At 57.2% G+C, this 15,059-nt stretch overlaps 1 protein-coding gene across 3 annotated transcripts in view; it reads right to left on the reverse strand.

Moving 5' to 3' along the window:
• Positions 1 to 2,877: 2,877 nt before the first annotated feature.
• SRCIN1 (SRC kinase signaling inhibitor 1) overlaps positions 2,878 to 15,059 on the reverse strand; it is a 66,576-nt gene continuing 54,394 nt past the window's right edge. For 2 of the 3 annotated variants that reach the window (XM_023244791.2, XM_045044410.1), the window contains 2 exons: positions 12,326 to 12,472; positions 2,878 to 6,329 (listed from right to left, as the gene is read on the reverse strand). In XM_023244791.2, coding sequence (XP_023100559.1) covers positions 6,195 to 6,329; positions 12,326 to 12,472 — 282 coding nt within the window. In that variant the 3' untranslated portion in view covers positions 2,878 to 6,194. Of the gene's footprint in view, positions 6,330 to 10,087; positions 11,371 to 12,325; positions 12,473 to 15,059 lie in introns of those variants that run through there. The other variant, XM_045044409.1, reaches the window with a different exon arrangement.

Here is a 15,059-nt window from a genome sequence, read left to right on the forward strand (position 1 = left end):
GTGCACTTATATGTGAAATCTAAGCAACAAAAAAACCCAACCTGGGGCGCCTGGGTGGCTCAGTTAGGTGTCCAACTTCAGCTCAGGTCATGATCTCACCATTCCCAAGTTCGAGCCCCACGTTGGGCTCTGTGCTGACAACTCAGAGACTGGAGCCTGTTTCAGATTCTCTCTCTCTCTCCCCCACTTGTGCTCTCTCTCTCTCTCAAAAATAAATAAACATTAAAAAACATTAAAAAAAAAAAAACCCAACCAAACAAAAAACAAGCTCATAGGTACATTTCATGGCTACAAAGGCGCTGATACTCAGTTTCCCTTCCCTCAGCCAGAGATTTGTTAGCTTGAGTCCAGGCTGGCTTCACCTGCACGGCCAGATGGCTCTGCACTTACCCCTGCCCCTCGCCCGCCATCTTTTCTTGGCATCGCAGCCAGAGGTAACTTCTGAAATAGGGTCAGGTCATGTCAATGTCTTACTTAAAAGCGTCTGATCGGTTTCCGTGGCTCTGAGATGAAATCCACCTTCCTTAGCACATCCCGCAGGATGCGGCTCCTATGACGGGGTTTCTGCCCACCGCTCTGACCTCATGGCGTGCACCCTTTCCCCTCCTCACTCTACTTAGGGTTCCATCCATGTTCCAGACCCCACAGATTACTTCCTACCTCAGGGCCTTCTGCCTGGGGCACTTCACCACCAGCTGCCACATACCCAGGCATCACTTTTTAAATTATTATGTTTATATATTTATTTTTAAATTTTTTTTTCAACATTTATTTATTTTTGGGACAGAGAGAGACAGAGCATGAACGGGGGAGGGGCAGAGAGAGAGGGAGACACAGAATCGGAAACGCTCCAGGCTCTGAGCCATCAGCCCAGAGCCCGACGCGGGGCTCGAACTCACGGACCGCGAGATCGTGACCTGGCTGAAGTCGGACGCTTAACCGACTGCGCCACCCAGGCGCCCCTATATATTTATTTTTCAAGGGAGAGAGAGAGAGAGAAAACCGGGGAGGGGCTGAGAGCGAGCGCGCGAGAGAAATCTCAAGCCGGCTCCATGCGGTCCGCGCAGAGCCCAGTGTAGGGCTTGAACTTACAAACTGTGAGATCATGACCCGAACTGAAACCAAGAGTCGGACGCTCAACTGACTGAGCCGCCCACAGTCGTCATTCTTAAGGTCGCCACTCGAATGTGACCTCAGAGCTGGTCACCCTGTCTGAGTGGTCCCCCTCACTGTCACAACCTGTTTGCCTATGGCACTACTCACCATCTGTCATGATTCTGCTCGGTATCTGCGTTCGTGTATTTTGGCGGGCTCCCCTCCTAAATGCTGCGCCCCAGTCCCAGTGAGGAAGGGACGAGCAGCACCAGCAAGCAGACTTGCGGGAGGCGTTTGAAGGATGGATGAGGCGCCTGGCATAATTCCTGGCGTGCAGTTGATGGTCCCGTTTGTTACTTGATCTTGACCCGTGAGTGAGTGGGGTGATTCTCCGAGATGAGGGGGGCTTTTGGCTACTTTCCCAGCTTTCTGGACATAGGATGCGGGAGGGAAGGCAAGACCTGCTGACGCTTTAAGAAGGACATAAGGGATGAGGTCTGGCCATCGGAGGGTCTGAAGGGCCGCTCAGCCGGGGGGTGACCCATGGAGTCCAGACAGTGAGCCGGCCTCAACTTCTGTCTCCAAAGACGTTATTGGCCTTTAGAAGACTGGGGTCCAGTGAGGCCTGGGAGAGTGTTCTTCCAGGACACTGTCATCAGCTCAGGGGATAGAAAGCCCGACGAGCGTCAGGGAGGTATAGGACACACAGTAATACCCCAGGCCTCAGTCAAGCAGGAGAGTGCCTAGAAGGACAGCCTCAAGGACCCCTTAGCACATGCTGGAACCATGGCACAGCCTTCAGAATTCCAGGAAAACCTGGAAAACCCTATCAGGACATCTGGCCCACTCACCGGCGGGACAGGCGGGACTCTGATGTGGTTAACCTGGAAGGTTCAGGCAACTTGCTGGCTACAGGGTCAGGGCCCAGGACCCCCATCCAGCCAGAATCGAGGGTAAATCTCCTCTCAGGGGTCTTGACGACACCAGTCTCAGACGACACCACGGGGTTAAGTGGGGTCGGCAGGCCTTTGAGAAGGGGAAAGCAGAAATGTACCGTGATTGGGACTGAGACTAGATCTTCAGACAAGTTGTTTTTCGAACTGCGTGGGTCTTGACCCATTAGCGAGTCATGAAGTCGATTCCTTGGTTTGTGACCAAAACGTTTAGGATTTAGCAGGAAATAGCAGAGTGTGTTGTATACAGTAAGTGCTGTTTCAGTGAATGCGTGTGTACACATCTACATCATAAAGATGCAAAATGTATTTCTTGCTGTTGGTTTTTTTTTTTTTTTTTTTTTTTAAGTTTGAAAGCTGCCATTGAAAGGACGGTTGACATGCTGAAGGATCATCCCACCCAAAGGGCAGGAGGCCAGGCCCCAACACAGGGAGGTAATCAGACCCTACTTGGCTTGGCGGGGAAAAGCACTGGGTTTGGGGGCAGGCAGAGCTGGCTTCAAATTCTGACTCTGCATCTTACTAGCGGTATGACTCCAGGCAAGTCACCTCCTGTCTCTGGCTCTGTGGTCTCAGGTGTAAGAGATGCCCGTGGCTACCTCACCGAGGGCGGTGACGCGAGTCAGCGGTGTTCCTCTCCCGTGTCCATGATGTGGGTTCTCCTGGGCCTGTGGGACGGCGGCAGCCCCAAGGGTCCCTGTTCCTGCCCCCTCCTCTTTCAATGCTGCAGGGCAGTTACCTGCCAGATTCCCCATCTCTGCCCCATCCATCCCAACACCTTCCAGGGCGAAGGTGAGAAATAATGAGACAGCAGCCTATAGAAAGGAGATCCAGGAGAGGAAAAAGAAACAAGTTTTATTTAAGCCCCAAACACTCGGCTAGAAAAACCGGAAAGGAAAGAGAGCAAGGAAGTGAGGAGAAGAAAAAGGACATTAAAAAAGAGAGACAGAGAAAACACAGCAATCCTTTTCCATTTAGAAATTGTCAAGTTACACTGACAGAGGTCACAGAATATCCACAGAAGCCATCACTGCTACACCAACACGGGCCCTACGGGGTGGATGGGGCGGGGGTGCGGAGCCGGGGCTCAGCCTGGGGTGGGGGTGGGGCCTCACCTGGACCCCCTCTCAGAGCCGCGGGCCGGAGGCTCCTGGGGAAACAGCATATTGTGGAAGGGGCGGGAAAGGAACCCCCCCATGCGAGTAACACAGCACAGTGGGTGGGGGCGGGGGGACCAGGTACAGGGACCCCCCCGGACGTCTTAGTTTTCTCTTGGTCAAGCACACACTGATGGACAGAGCAGCGAGGCGCATGCAGCTGGGGGGCATTGACGTGCTGCGGGCTTGCAGAGGGCCAGGGGCTGGGGGCTTGGGAAGGGAGCCAAAGCGAGCGGTGCAGGGCCGATGGAACACACACGCAGGCATTCCCACACGCCTGAGTCTCCACACCTGTGCACACGCACACGCCCGCACACAGTCACATGCACCTTCACGTACACCCCTGTCCACGCGTATGTGGCCCGCACACATACGAGTCTCTCGCAGCCACGCGTGTCTGCACACACACACTACACGCCTTCTCATGCGCGAAGCTCCCTGGACTGACATGCAGGGGGGGCACGTGCCGACGCCCCAGCAGGGTACATGCACTTAGTGCGCATGCCTCCCCGCACACCCGCGTAGAAGGTCACGCCTGTGCACACACATGCTTCCCTCCACACATGGGTAAGTGGACCTGTGCCAGTGCGCGCCCGCGCGCGCACGCACACACACACACACACACACACACTGCGCACAACTCCACACAAATGCCTCTCAGCCCGGAAATGTGCAGGAACCAAAGGGAAAGAAAGATGCAAATCCCACTGGGCTCTCCGTGAGTGGGTGGGGTGGGGCCCACGGCTCCCTCCATCTGCCCCTCGTGGATGGACACCTCCTCCTCCCCCCACAAAGGGACGTTCAACTCAGGACAAAGACGGTGGGGCACACGTTCAGGTCACAGGGCCGAGGGTGGGAGGTGGGGGCAAGCGAAAAGTAGCAAGCAAAGAGTCATGGAGTGGAGGGAGGAGGGGGCACCACTCCCCCCTCCCCTCCCAGTCAGGGGGTCTCTGTACAGCCAAATCAAAGCAAACCATTTCACTGGACCACAGAAGCCAGGCCGATGTGCCCATCCTCCAGCCCCCCTCCCCCGCCGAAACAGCGGCCAGGGAGAGAGCGCCGTGGTTTTTTTTTTCTTTTTTTTTTTTTAATATTTATATATATTTATATTACGTATATTATATATATATATAATATGTAAATATATTTTTAAAACAATATAAAATGTTAAGACACTTCACTTAAATGTAAAGAGTTGCCTGCAATTAAAAGTAATTGCATCATTTATGAGGTCCTTTTTTTTTTTTTTCTATTTTCCAAGGGTTTTTTTTTTTTTTTTCAGGAGGGATTTTTTTTTTCCTCTTCTTTTGTTATTTTTCAAAAAGGCTTGCTTGCCTTTGTACAAAAATGATCCAAAGCTAGAAAACAAGGATGAACCAACAAAAAAACAAAAACAAAAACAAAAACAAAAACAAAACAAAAAGAAATGAAGAAACACAACCCTGGTTTCCCCTCCCTCCCCAGCCCTCAACAGCTCCCCTGGCTCGCCCCAGGCACTGACCTTCCAGCCAGGCCCCAGGGACTAGGGGGTTCTGCCCCTTCAATGGCTCCTTCTTTCTGTGCTTACTTGGGGAGGCTAACTCCAAAGTCTCCCCTGTGCTTACCCCACTTTGTGCTCCAAATAAGAATCCTACTCCCTGGGGACCCTCCTTGCACCACCCCCCCACTCGTGTAACCCCCTTGCTGGCCCCTCACTGTGCCCTTGGGTGGCCTGGGGCTGACAACCAAAATTGGTCTTTCTCTCCTCCTCTCAGGACCTGGCCTAAAGCTACACAGGCATCCACAGGTCGGTTTAGGGGCGCTGGCTGGCTGGTCAGGCCTCAGGGACCCTCAAGGAACTCACCAAGGGTCACCAGCTCCCCGCTGAAAAAATCACATCTCATCCCTTCCCTGAAAACCCTCATTATCTCAAAGAAGATGGCTGAAGGTCATGTCACTTGACCTTTGGGTCAGAGCTGTCCTTACCGCCCCCCCCCCCATCAGACCCTCTCTATTCCCCCCACTTCCCTTACAACCAGCCCCTTCCCACCCTCCAGGTCCCCAAATCTAGTTTTCTAGGCCCTTCATTCTTGCCCACCCTACCCCCATTAAATAAGTTAATGTCATTTAAAGTGCTAAATTAGGAAACTGAAAGTATCAAATACCCCTCCTCGGGGCTGCCCTCTTCCAAGGCAGTGACCCCCAGGGTCAGGCTGTCTGCTCAACCCGCCACCCACAACCAACCGTCCAGCAGGGCCCCCGCCTCGCTCGGCACGGGCCAGGCGGCTCCTCACCACAAACAAGAAGGGAGTCCCAGGAAGCCAACTCGTCTCCACAGACACGGACACGCAGATTCAAAGGCCTCATACCGGCCCCTCCACCCCTGCCCCACCCATCATGACTCCAGACCCACAGGGCACGAGCAGAAGGGAGCGGAGCGGAGTTCAGTCCTGTTGAGGCCGGCAGGTGGGGCACCTCCAGGGCTAGAGTCTCCCTGCGTCCTGGCTGCCGGCCTGATAGTGGGGGTTGGTCCAACGTCCAGGTTTTCCTCCAGGGAGGTTTCCGAGGAAGAGGAGAGGGGTGTCCCGCCGCTCCAAGTCTCCGTGGCTCAGAGTTTGGTTGGAGTGCTCTCAGGAAGGGAGCGTAGGGTGCAGGAACGTGGGGATGGACTTGGGAGGAAGCGTGGGTAAAGAGAAAATGGAGCAAGGATGACAGGAGGCAGGCCAGAAACAGGAAATCAAGGGAAGGTGGTGTGTTTTGGTTTTTAGTTTTACTGTTTTACTTAAAAAAAAAAAAAAAAAGATAATTAAAAGTGAGTCGTTTAAAAAACCAAAAACACCAACAAGGGGATGGGTGCAGAGAGCGGAGGAGGGCCACACCCGCGGCAAACCCTTCAGAGGGTCCAGAGAATGGGGTGGGGGTAGGGTGGAGATGAGAGGAAGGTGAGCAGGGAGAGAAGTGACAGGGGTGGGGGGGGGGGACAGGCTGAGGTGGAGGTGGGAGGGGGCTTCTAGAAGGAGATGGAAGAATTCCTCGCCCCAAAGGAAGTCAATACAGGGATAGAGGTTCTGGAAGCCGCGGGCTTTTCTGAGACTGGGCTTGAGGTCTCATTCGACCCGCTCATCTCTTTAGATGGTTTAGTGGCCTGGAACAAAAACAGGGGTCAGGGGGTCAGAGAGAGGAATGGAGAGCCTTCATGCTGGTCCCCAGCTGAAGTTCTTAAAAATGAAAAACCTCCACAAATCCAAGAGAACATTAACTGCAAAAGGAAGAAGCCAGAGGGGCATCTGGAGAGAGTCATCCCCTGAGATGGGGAGGAAGGGGCCACAGTGGGGGACAGAACAGGGTAGGGGGGTGGGGACAGAGTTGGACCCAAAGGCCTAGGGACCAGGGTTACTTAGGGGAAAGAGAGGAGGAGGAGGAGAGAGACCAGAGAAACACAGGGGAGACCACACCAAGGACAGGTGGACAGGGAGGTGGGAGTGGGGAGGACAGGAGAGGGAGGAAGGTGTGAGAGGTTGGCCACCACAGGGGTCGGGCTGAGAGACTAGAGGCCCAGGCTGGGAGTCGGTGGGGTGTTAGTCTCAACGGGCCGGCAGCCCCGCAGGGCCCCTTGTGGCTTCTGCAGGAGGCTGCTACTAAGCAGAAGGTCTTATGGGGACAACTAAGGGGCAAGCTTGTCCTCCCCGGGGGAGCACTTCTCTAAAGAACCCCCCCAACCCCTCCCACCGCAAGCTGGAAGAGAAGGCACTCACTGCCTCCAGCCTCTGACCCAAGGCAGGAAGCCCCACTGCATCCCCTACAAGTGCTCCTCCAGCCTTCAGCCTTGTGGGTTGTGGGTCATGGGAGGTCACTCCCCCGTGAAGTGTCTGCCCTCACTGGTCAGCTCTGATAATTAGAAAGAGCCGCGCCTCCTCCCGCCTCTGGCGGACTCCCTGTGTCCCTATTGGGCCTGGATCTTTGTATGGTTCCAGAGCCACCTGCATCACCTCCAGAGGATGATGTGTCACAGATGCGGATTTCGGGGCCCCTGCTCCAGAACCTACCTCTGGCTCAGGCTCGGGAATCTACATTTTAGGCCGGCACCCTAGGTGACCCTGCTGCACACGACCTTAAGAGCCACTGGGACGGGGCTCCGCAGACCGGGTTTCTCTCTGTGGTTGTAGTCGTCCACCCCTCCCCCACCCCGCAAAGCCACTAGTATGATAAACAAATAGCATTGATTAAAAAAAAAAAAAAGGAAGGAAGGAAGGAAGCGGAAGGAAACAGAGCGCTGTGGCACATCAGTAGAGACCTCCCACAGCCTCGGTCTGGGCAAGGTCACTCCATTTCCCACCCACCTACGCTACCACCCGCCTCTGGGTGGGCTTTAGCAGATGCCTCCCGGTAGGGAAGGCAGAGAGCGCCTCCAGCAGCCAGCAAGGGCAACGAGGAGATCTCAGGCAGCCTGACTGGCTGACCGTGAACCTGCCCTTGCTGTTGATGATCACCATTTCTTCTTCCACACGTGCAGTGATTCATCTGGGTTTTGCGCATCGCACAAGTCGTCTGCAGTCTGCATTTTCCCTTTATGAAAATCAAGGCAAGGGTCTCCCGTCTGGGCCTCCTAACCCCTCCCCCTTTACTGTAGCTCTTCTGTTTGGACTCAAAGATGTTCCAGGGCTGCAGCCACAAGATCCTTCCGTTCACTCAGTCCTTTGACCGAGAGCCCTGTGCCAGGCATGGCCCCTGCTCACGGGGTCCCGGTACCTGGGCCCAGACACAGGCTCATTACAAGGCAACCTAGAGCTGTCTCACTCCGGGCCACTAGCCTTGGGCTCCAGTCCTGCCCCTCCCCTCCCACCCTTTCCCATTCAAAGTTCTTTCTCCCTAAGCCGGGTGGGAGGGGAGCCCCCTGTGTCCCCTCACATCTCACCGTGTCCCCAAGCTGGCTGCTGATTCCCTCCGGGCTGTCCTCTTTGTTCTCAACCCATCTCTCTAGTTAAAAGCTTTTTCTCTTCCTTCCCTTTAGCGTTTGTCAAGAGCCCTGGTCCGTTCTGAGCTTTGGTCTTTGGAATATCTGCCTTCCAGCTTGTACAGCCACCTGACTCCTCTATTCACTCCGGTGACATGTCCTCACCCAGGCGAGGGCCCCTCCCTCCCACAGCCAGCGCAAGGCCTGTAAATGGCCTGTGTGGACACCCCCGCTCCTTCTTCATGGAGACCAAGATCGCTTGTAGCTGCTCTTGGAGCACTTGTTTATAAAGCCCTATCAGCCATCCCTCCCTTCCAGGAGACTGGCCATGGCGACATCTAAAGTCCCCGCTCCTGAAGCTGAGGGAGCATGCCCCCTGTGCCCAATGCTCCTGTCCCCGTGCAGCTCACTTCTCAGGTAACACAGCAGTTGTCTCTCAAGTTTTCTATCACTTCATTTCACCAACCAGTCTTCCCCTGTCACTTCCAATTGTGTCTGGAGAAACAGAGCTCTGTCACCTTTGCGGCAAGGCAGAAACCTTCAGCTTTCAGCTGGGAGGAGACCAGAGCCATTAGCTGGGCCCAGAGGGCTGAGCCCTGCAGCCCTCCTCCTCCCGTGGGTCAGAGTCTAGCACCCGCTCCACGCCCTGAGCGTGCTGGCCTGCAGCTCCGCGCTAGGTCACGGATCTCCGCACAGGCACAGACCATCTCGTGTCGGCAGACCCTGCTGGCTGGTGCCTCCTCCAGGGTCACTTCCTCCCAGGCCCACACGCCCTCCCTCCTCGATGATGAAATCCTGCCTGAATCAGGCCTCCATCTATCAGGAAACGTGGGCCTTTCCCTCAGCCCAGGTGGGGTGGGTCCGGAGCAATCTACACATTTGGAACAATTCTGTTCTCCTGGCCAGTGACCGATTCGGAAACGGGCAATGAGAAGAGAGGGGAGGTCAGCTGGGGGCTCCTGGGGAAGGTTCTCCTCCTCCTAAACAGATCTGTGTGCCTAGAACCCCTGAGAGCGAAGGCAGCCAATGCAGGGGGCAGGGAGGCAGGACCACCTGGGGGGTTATAGCAGGTGTTCAACTGATCTCCCAGGCCCTAGCAGAAGAGGGGGTGTCCACGATTTCCCATCTGCACCAGGCCTTGGATCCGCACGCCCCTGGAAATCTGGCTACCATCCCACCCCTGCATCTTGAGCACAACATCCAAGAGCTTTTTCCTCAACTGTTTCCTCTGCTTTCTCGGTAGGATTAAGGCATTGTTGCAACCCCATCTTGGAACTCTCTTCCCCCTAGTTTTGGTGTCTCTAGTCCTGGTGCTTTTATTCTCCTTCCCCTTGTCATTGTCAAAGGCAGCTTCGAGCCCCAAATGTTAGAACCACATGATAGGAGAAAGGCCGCTGCCTGGCCCTTGGCACTGACAAACGTCCAGGGCAGTGGAGGATTATGGGGACTCTCCTGAGCAGAGCACCATGGGGGCTCTCACAGTTCTTTCCCACACCAGGTATTATGTGACCTCAGAGCCCTGCTGCTGGGTTTCTGTCCCCATCGTACAGATGAGGGAGGAGCCTGCAGAAAGCCGAGTACTTTAACCAAGTTCACAGCCTGGGCCCATACGGAGCGGTGTCAGGGCCCAGAGGACACTGACCCAGTGTGGCTGGAGCAAATCGAGGGTGTGGGTGGAGGGTGTCAGGAGAACCAGGAGGAAGGAACCCAGGCTGGTCACAAAGCACCCTGGGTGATGTTCTCACCCGGCAGGGAGCCCTGGGCATGGGCTTGGAGTTGGGGGAATGACATAATCGATAATTTGCATTTTGTAAATATCCCTCCCCAGCCCACAGGTCTGGGAAAATAGGCTAGAGGTGACAGAAGTCACAGGGAGACCTTAGAAGGGCATGCATTTAGGTAATGAGGCATAGGATGATTTTTTCCCCTGCTTCTTTAAGAAATTCCCACAAGGAACATATATCGCTTTATTAGGGAGAAGGTGCTTTTTTAAAGAAAGGCTCCTAGACAGTGCGAGTGAGAGGGATGGCTAGGCCTGTGGTCTTGGTGGGGAGAGAACCATGGACAGTAGGTGGTGAGGGAGGAAGGAGGAACCACCGAGACTCCCCAGCGTGGTGGATGCCCCGGGAAGGGAGGGTGACATTTTCTAATGGGCAGGCTTGGGCTCAGAACAGAGACTCCGGCCAGGGACAGAGGGTGCCAGGGGGAGGTGTGTGGTATGAAGAGCTAAGAGGCCCAGGAGGAAGTGGGGCCCAGCGAAGTGAAGAGGCAGAGGAGAAACGCCCAGAAAGGAGTCAGGAGGGTCAGGGTGAGGGCTGACAAGGGAGGAGAGGATAGCAAGGAACGGAGGGTCTACACACAGCTCCCCCGCGTGTGTGTGTGTGTGTGTGTGTGTGTGTATGTGCGCGCGCACTCATGTGTATGTGGGGGGGCAGGGTCTATACTGCACATCCTGCAGAGAGGGGAGTAGGGCATGGGAGGAAGAGAAAGTCTGGGGGCCACTGGAGACCTAGCCCAGCCCTGGGATGAGGCTGGAGGGAAGGTGCGGTGGGCTGGGAACTGAATGGAGGAGAGGGCGTAGAGGCCACAGAGGGGACAAGGGGGCAGGAGAGAGGAGCTGGGTGCCTGGAGCGGGGGAAGTCAGGGAGAGAGATGACAGAGCATAGTCATAGCCCAGCAGGTGCCCACTGAAGAGGCCGAAGGCAGGGTGTGTGGGGGGAGGGGCCTCACACAGCCTGGATGTTGTCCTGCTCTTTTTGCCAGCGGCCTGACCTCGGGCAAAGCCTCAGTTTCCCCACCTAACAAAGGGGGATCAGGAGGATGCTCCTCGGACTGGTGTGGTGAATGTGAAACGATATAATGTGTGAGCCTGGCACAAGTGAGCAAATGTCAGCTGCTGTTGTGGACACGAAGGAGGGACCGGCCCGGACAGGACGAGGGGAACTCGTGCACTGTGGTGGCAGGACAAAGAGCTGGGGGTGGGATTTGCAGGACGTGTCTGGGGACGCATGAGGAAGATGGCGGGCCAGCAGGGAGCTAGTGAGGAGAGCTGGTCGGGGGCGGGTGGGGCCTGGGTGGCCCGTCTCCAGGGGTCTCTCCAGGGAACCAGCAGACAGGGAGGCAGGGCCTTGCGTGCCCAGGGCCGTCCCAGGGCCATGTGGTAGAAAGGGCTTTGCGATTCCTGGGTCCCATCCTGGCTCTGCCCCTTTCCTTCTCTGAGCTGTCCCTTCATCTGTAAAGAAGGTAGCTGGACTTGCCATCTCTAACCTCCTGCCTCGGAGCCTAGAACCTTCTTCAGGTCACAGTATGTGGACATTTTACAGCACCCACTCCCACCCCAGCACCCAGAACGGGCCTGGCACACAGCAGGTGCTCAGAAATGCTACTGAACCAAATAAGCACGCTAAAGGTCTCTCAATATCTAGGCCCAGGGACCACCCTGCACCTTCTGACCAGGCCACACGGCAGGCCAAAGGGCAGAAACACCCACAGGTGAGGCTGTCAATTCCATACACCTGCCCCCAAGCCCGCTGACTAAATCTGAAAGAGGTGACAGCAGCCCTGTCATTCCCAGCCCACCTGGGGGCCACATCTCCCCCTCCCCACTGACGTCAGTGGAACCCACCAAAGCCCAAACACAAGACTGAAAAGCAGATGCAGAATTGGTCTCTCCCTCAGGCGGGAGACAGCCCAAAATCCAAGAGGGAGGCCAAGAGGAGAGTGGGGAGGACCCGACCCCCGCGAGAGGGGGGCTGAGAGCAGGGAGAGGAAGCGGAGCAGAAGCAGGAGGACAAAGGGACGCGGCAGCCCGCTCCCACACCCCAGGGCAGGCCCGGCCTTGGAAGGGCCTCAGGCATCGGGCCAGTGGGGACATGAGTCCTCCGGCTCCCCCTCCTCCAGGAGCAGCCGGGAAGAGACCTTCTCGGCTCCCAGTGAGGGTCTCCTAAAAGGAGAGTGGCCTGGTTAAAAATGCATGTTGTAGAGCAGCTCCAGAGAGCCAGGGTTGACGGGAGGAGGGAAAAGATGGCTCACGGAACTGGTGGGGCCGTGCTGGCAGGGAGGAGGTCTCTGGGCAGCTGGCAGGAGATGCCCAGCTCACAGCAGGAGCACACAGCACTTCGGGGAGGGGGGGGAGGGGGGGAGGGGCCAGGACGGGCCAAGCCCCACCCCGCAGCGCCCACACCTACCTGCTGCTGGGCCTGGATCCTCATGTACTCGGCCCTCTGCTTGCCATGCTTGCCTTTGTCGGGGCTGCCTGCCTGGCCCTGGACTGCCTTCAGCCGAGAGGCCCCTGGAGTCACCACCTTCATGGGTGGCACACTGCCACCACCACTCTGCAGGAAGAGGAACGGGGTGGGGGTTGGAGGCGGGATCATTCCGGAATCCTAGGCGCTGGGTGACCTGATCTCTGGGGCTGGGCTGGGACCTCCTCGGTGGGCCCTTGGCAACTGGAGACCTTTGGACCTCCCGGGCCCCACATCCCAGTCCAGGACCCAGGTCCACTCTCTGAGGCCAGGTTTAAGGCCTCCCTGCAGAAGAGGGGACAGGGGCCTCCCAGCCAGGTTCCCAACAGCTCCCCAGGGAGGGCTCTTTGGTGGTACTCTCCCGGGGAAGCCACTTCCAAAGTGAGAGTCCTTGCCATCACCCCCACTGCTGGGTCTGGCAGAGCATGCCTGAGATTTGAGGCGGGGTCTGTATAATGGCAGACAGAGTCAGATTAGCAGCCCCAGACCTATGTCTTCCTCTGAACGGGAGAATGGGGGTGAAGTCTCCCTACAGATGGACAAGCCCAGCTCCTTTGAACCACCCCAGGTACGACCCTGCCCACAAGGGCTCTGGGGAGTCAGAGGCGCAGACAGAGAAACAACAGAGGCAAAGAGAGTCAGACAGGAGAGGGGGAGGGGAGCGCGGGGATGGAAAAGGAGGAGAGAACTTTATTTGTTGGTTTATAGATACAGAGCAGAGGGGAGAGGACCCGGTCCCTGCCAGGGCTGGCTGGGCTGATCCCTGGGTAGGCCAGCTTCCCAGCCTCCCAGGCTCTGCCTGCAAACCCCATATGGCACCGGGCTCTCAGGAGGCTGGCAGGGGCTGAGAAAAGGCCAGTGGGAGGAGGGGGCTGGGGTGGTGCCCCTGCAGCCCCCCCAACTCTGCAGCTCTGAGGACAGAGACTAGAGCATGAAGGCAGGGGGAGAGGCTAGGGGAGGAGGCAGCCACCTGGGGACCGGGTGGCAGGGGTGGGGGGCTGCCAGGGGGCCCCATGGCGAGGGCTGCGCCCATCTGGCTCAGAGTGGCTTCCAGCTCCCGGAGTGTCTCCTCCAGGCTGTCCATCCGCTGGGTGGTGGCACCTCTCACTGTGCAGCCCAGGCCGGCAGCGGGCTGGCCCCTGGGCTCCCCACTGCTGGGTTGGACATCCTGTCCCAGGTCCTTGGGGGTCTCCTCTGGGTGGCTGTCAGCAGTGGAGGGCTCCAGAGTCCCGTCAGGAGCTGGTCCCCAAGAACAGGGGACGCCGGCTCCTCCCTCCTCTGCAATGCAGCTCCTCGTCCCCAGTCTCTTCTGAGCCGCCCCGTCCTTCTCAGGCGCCAAGCTGCTCCTGGGCTGGGCAGCCTTGGTCACTACCTCTGGCAGGGCCCGTGCACCATCCCAGCCCCTCCCACTGCCAGCCAGGGTCCGGGGTCGCGGGGTGGGGGCTGTCCTGTGACCGGGTTCCTCAGGTCTGGCCTCTGGTGGGGAGGGAGCGTTGGGGGTACACTCCGTCAAGATGATCTGGGGGACGCAGAAAGCCCTGGGACTTGGGGCAGCCTGGAGGGAGAAGAAAGATGAGGGAGACTATGATCCCTGCAAACCAAACACCCTGAGCTGGGATGGTGCGGGCGGGGGGGGGGGGGTCAGACGCGGGTGAGCCCAGCCCCTTCCTTTCACAGATGGGGAAACTGAGGCAGGGGAGGGTGGTGACCGAGTTCGCTCATCAAGTCAGAGGCAAGGCTGGGACTAGAACTCGGGCCTCTCCGACCCCACACTGTGGTCTCCCACTTGCTGGCAGAGACGCTGGTTTATCGGGAAGCACAGACACAGGGTTGCCTCTCACTGCCCACGTTAAACTCTGGGAGCAGGTCCCATGGGTCCTCCCATGAGTTTGCCCATCTGTACGATGAGGTAACAAGAGCAGAGAGGTGGTGGAAAATTAAGTGAGCTCACGCGAGCGTGTGCTTAGAACAGCGTCAGCACTTGGCAAATATTAGCTATTTGTTGAATTGACCTGGCCTCAAAGGGGGGGGCTGTCACCCTAATCTCAGGCCAGAGACTCCTGGCCCCGTCACCCTCTACTTTTGGAGCTTTCTCCAAGGGCTTCACAGCCACAAGGGGAGGGGCTCAGCCAAATTCTTCTTCGGCACGAAATGGCTACTGCTCCTGTGGTCCTCACTTTACAGATGAGGACATTGAGGGTGGGTGTCCTGAGATCCACCCAAAGTCACTTACCCCCAGCTAGTTAGTGGCAGAGCCAGGATTTGAACCCAGGCAGTCTGACTCCAAGTCCAGCGCTCTTTCCACCAAAAGGAGCCATGGGGATATTCCAGGGGGGCAGCAGGGACCTCAAGCCTCCCTCCCCCAAGGCAACCCACCCAGCCTTGCCACCTGCTTACCTGGAGGTGGCGGGCTGCAGGCTGGGAAGACAGAGAGGCGACCCATGCCTGCCCGGCTCCACTGCTCGATGGCGCCACGGGATGCAGAGGGGAAGCCAGCCCAAAAGGCCAGCAGGGGGGCTTTGCCCACTGGACCCCTTCAGGATTAGCTCCCCAAGGCCAGAAAGAGGCAGGAGCGGCTGGGTGCAGTGGGCCAAAGTGTCAAGGGCATGGCCAGCCCACGGGGCACCCCTTCCGTACTGCTCCTCCCCAGATGGCTCCTTAGACTGCTCTGTGCCCA

Source organism: Felis catus, chromosome E1 (genome assembly GCF_018350175.1).
Source record: "Felis catus isolate Fca126 chromosome E1, F.catus_Fca126_mat1.0, whole genome shotgun sequence".
In the NCBI taxonomy this organism is placed as follows: Eukaryota; Metazoa; Chordata; class Mammalia; order Carnivora; family Felidae; genus Felis; species Felis catus.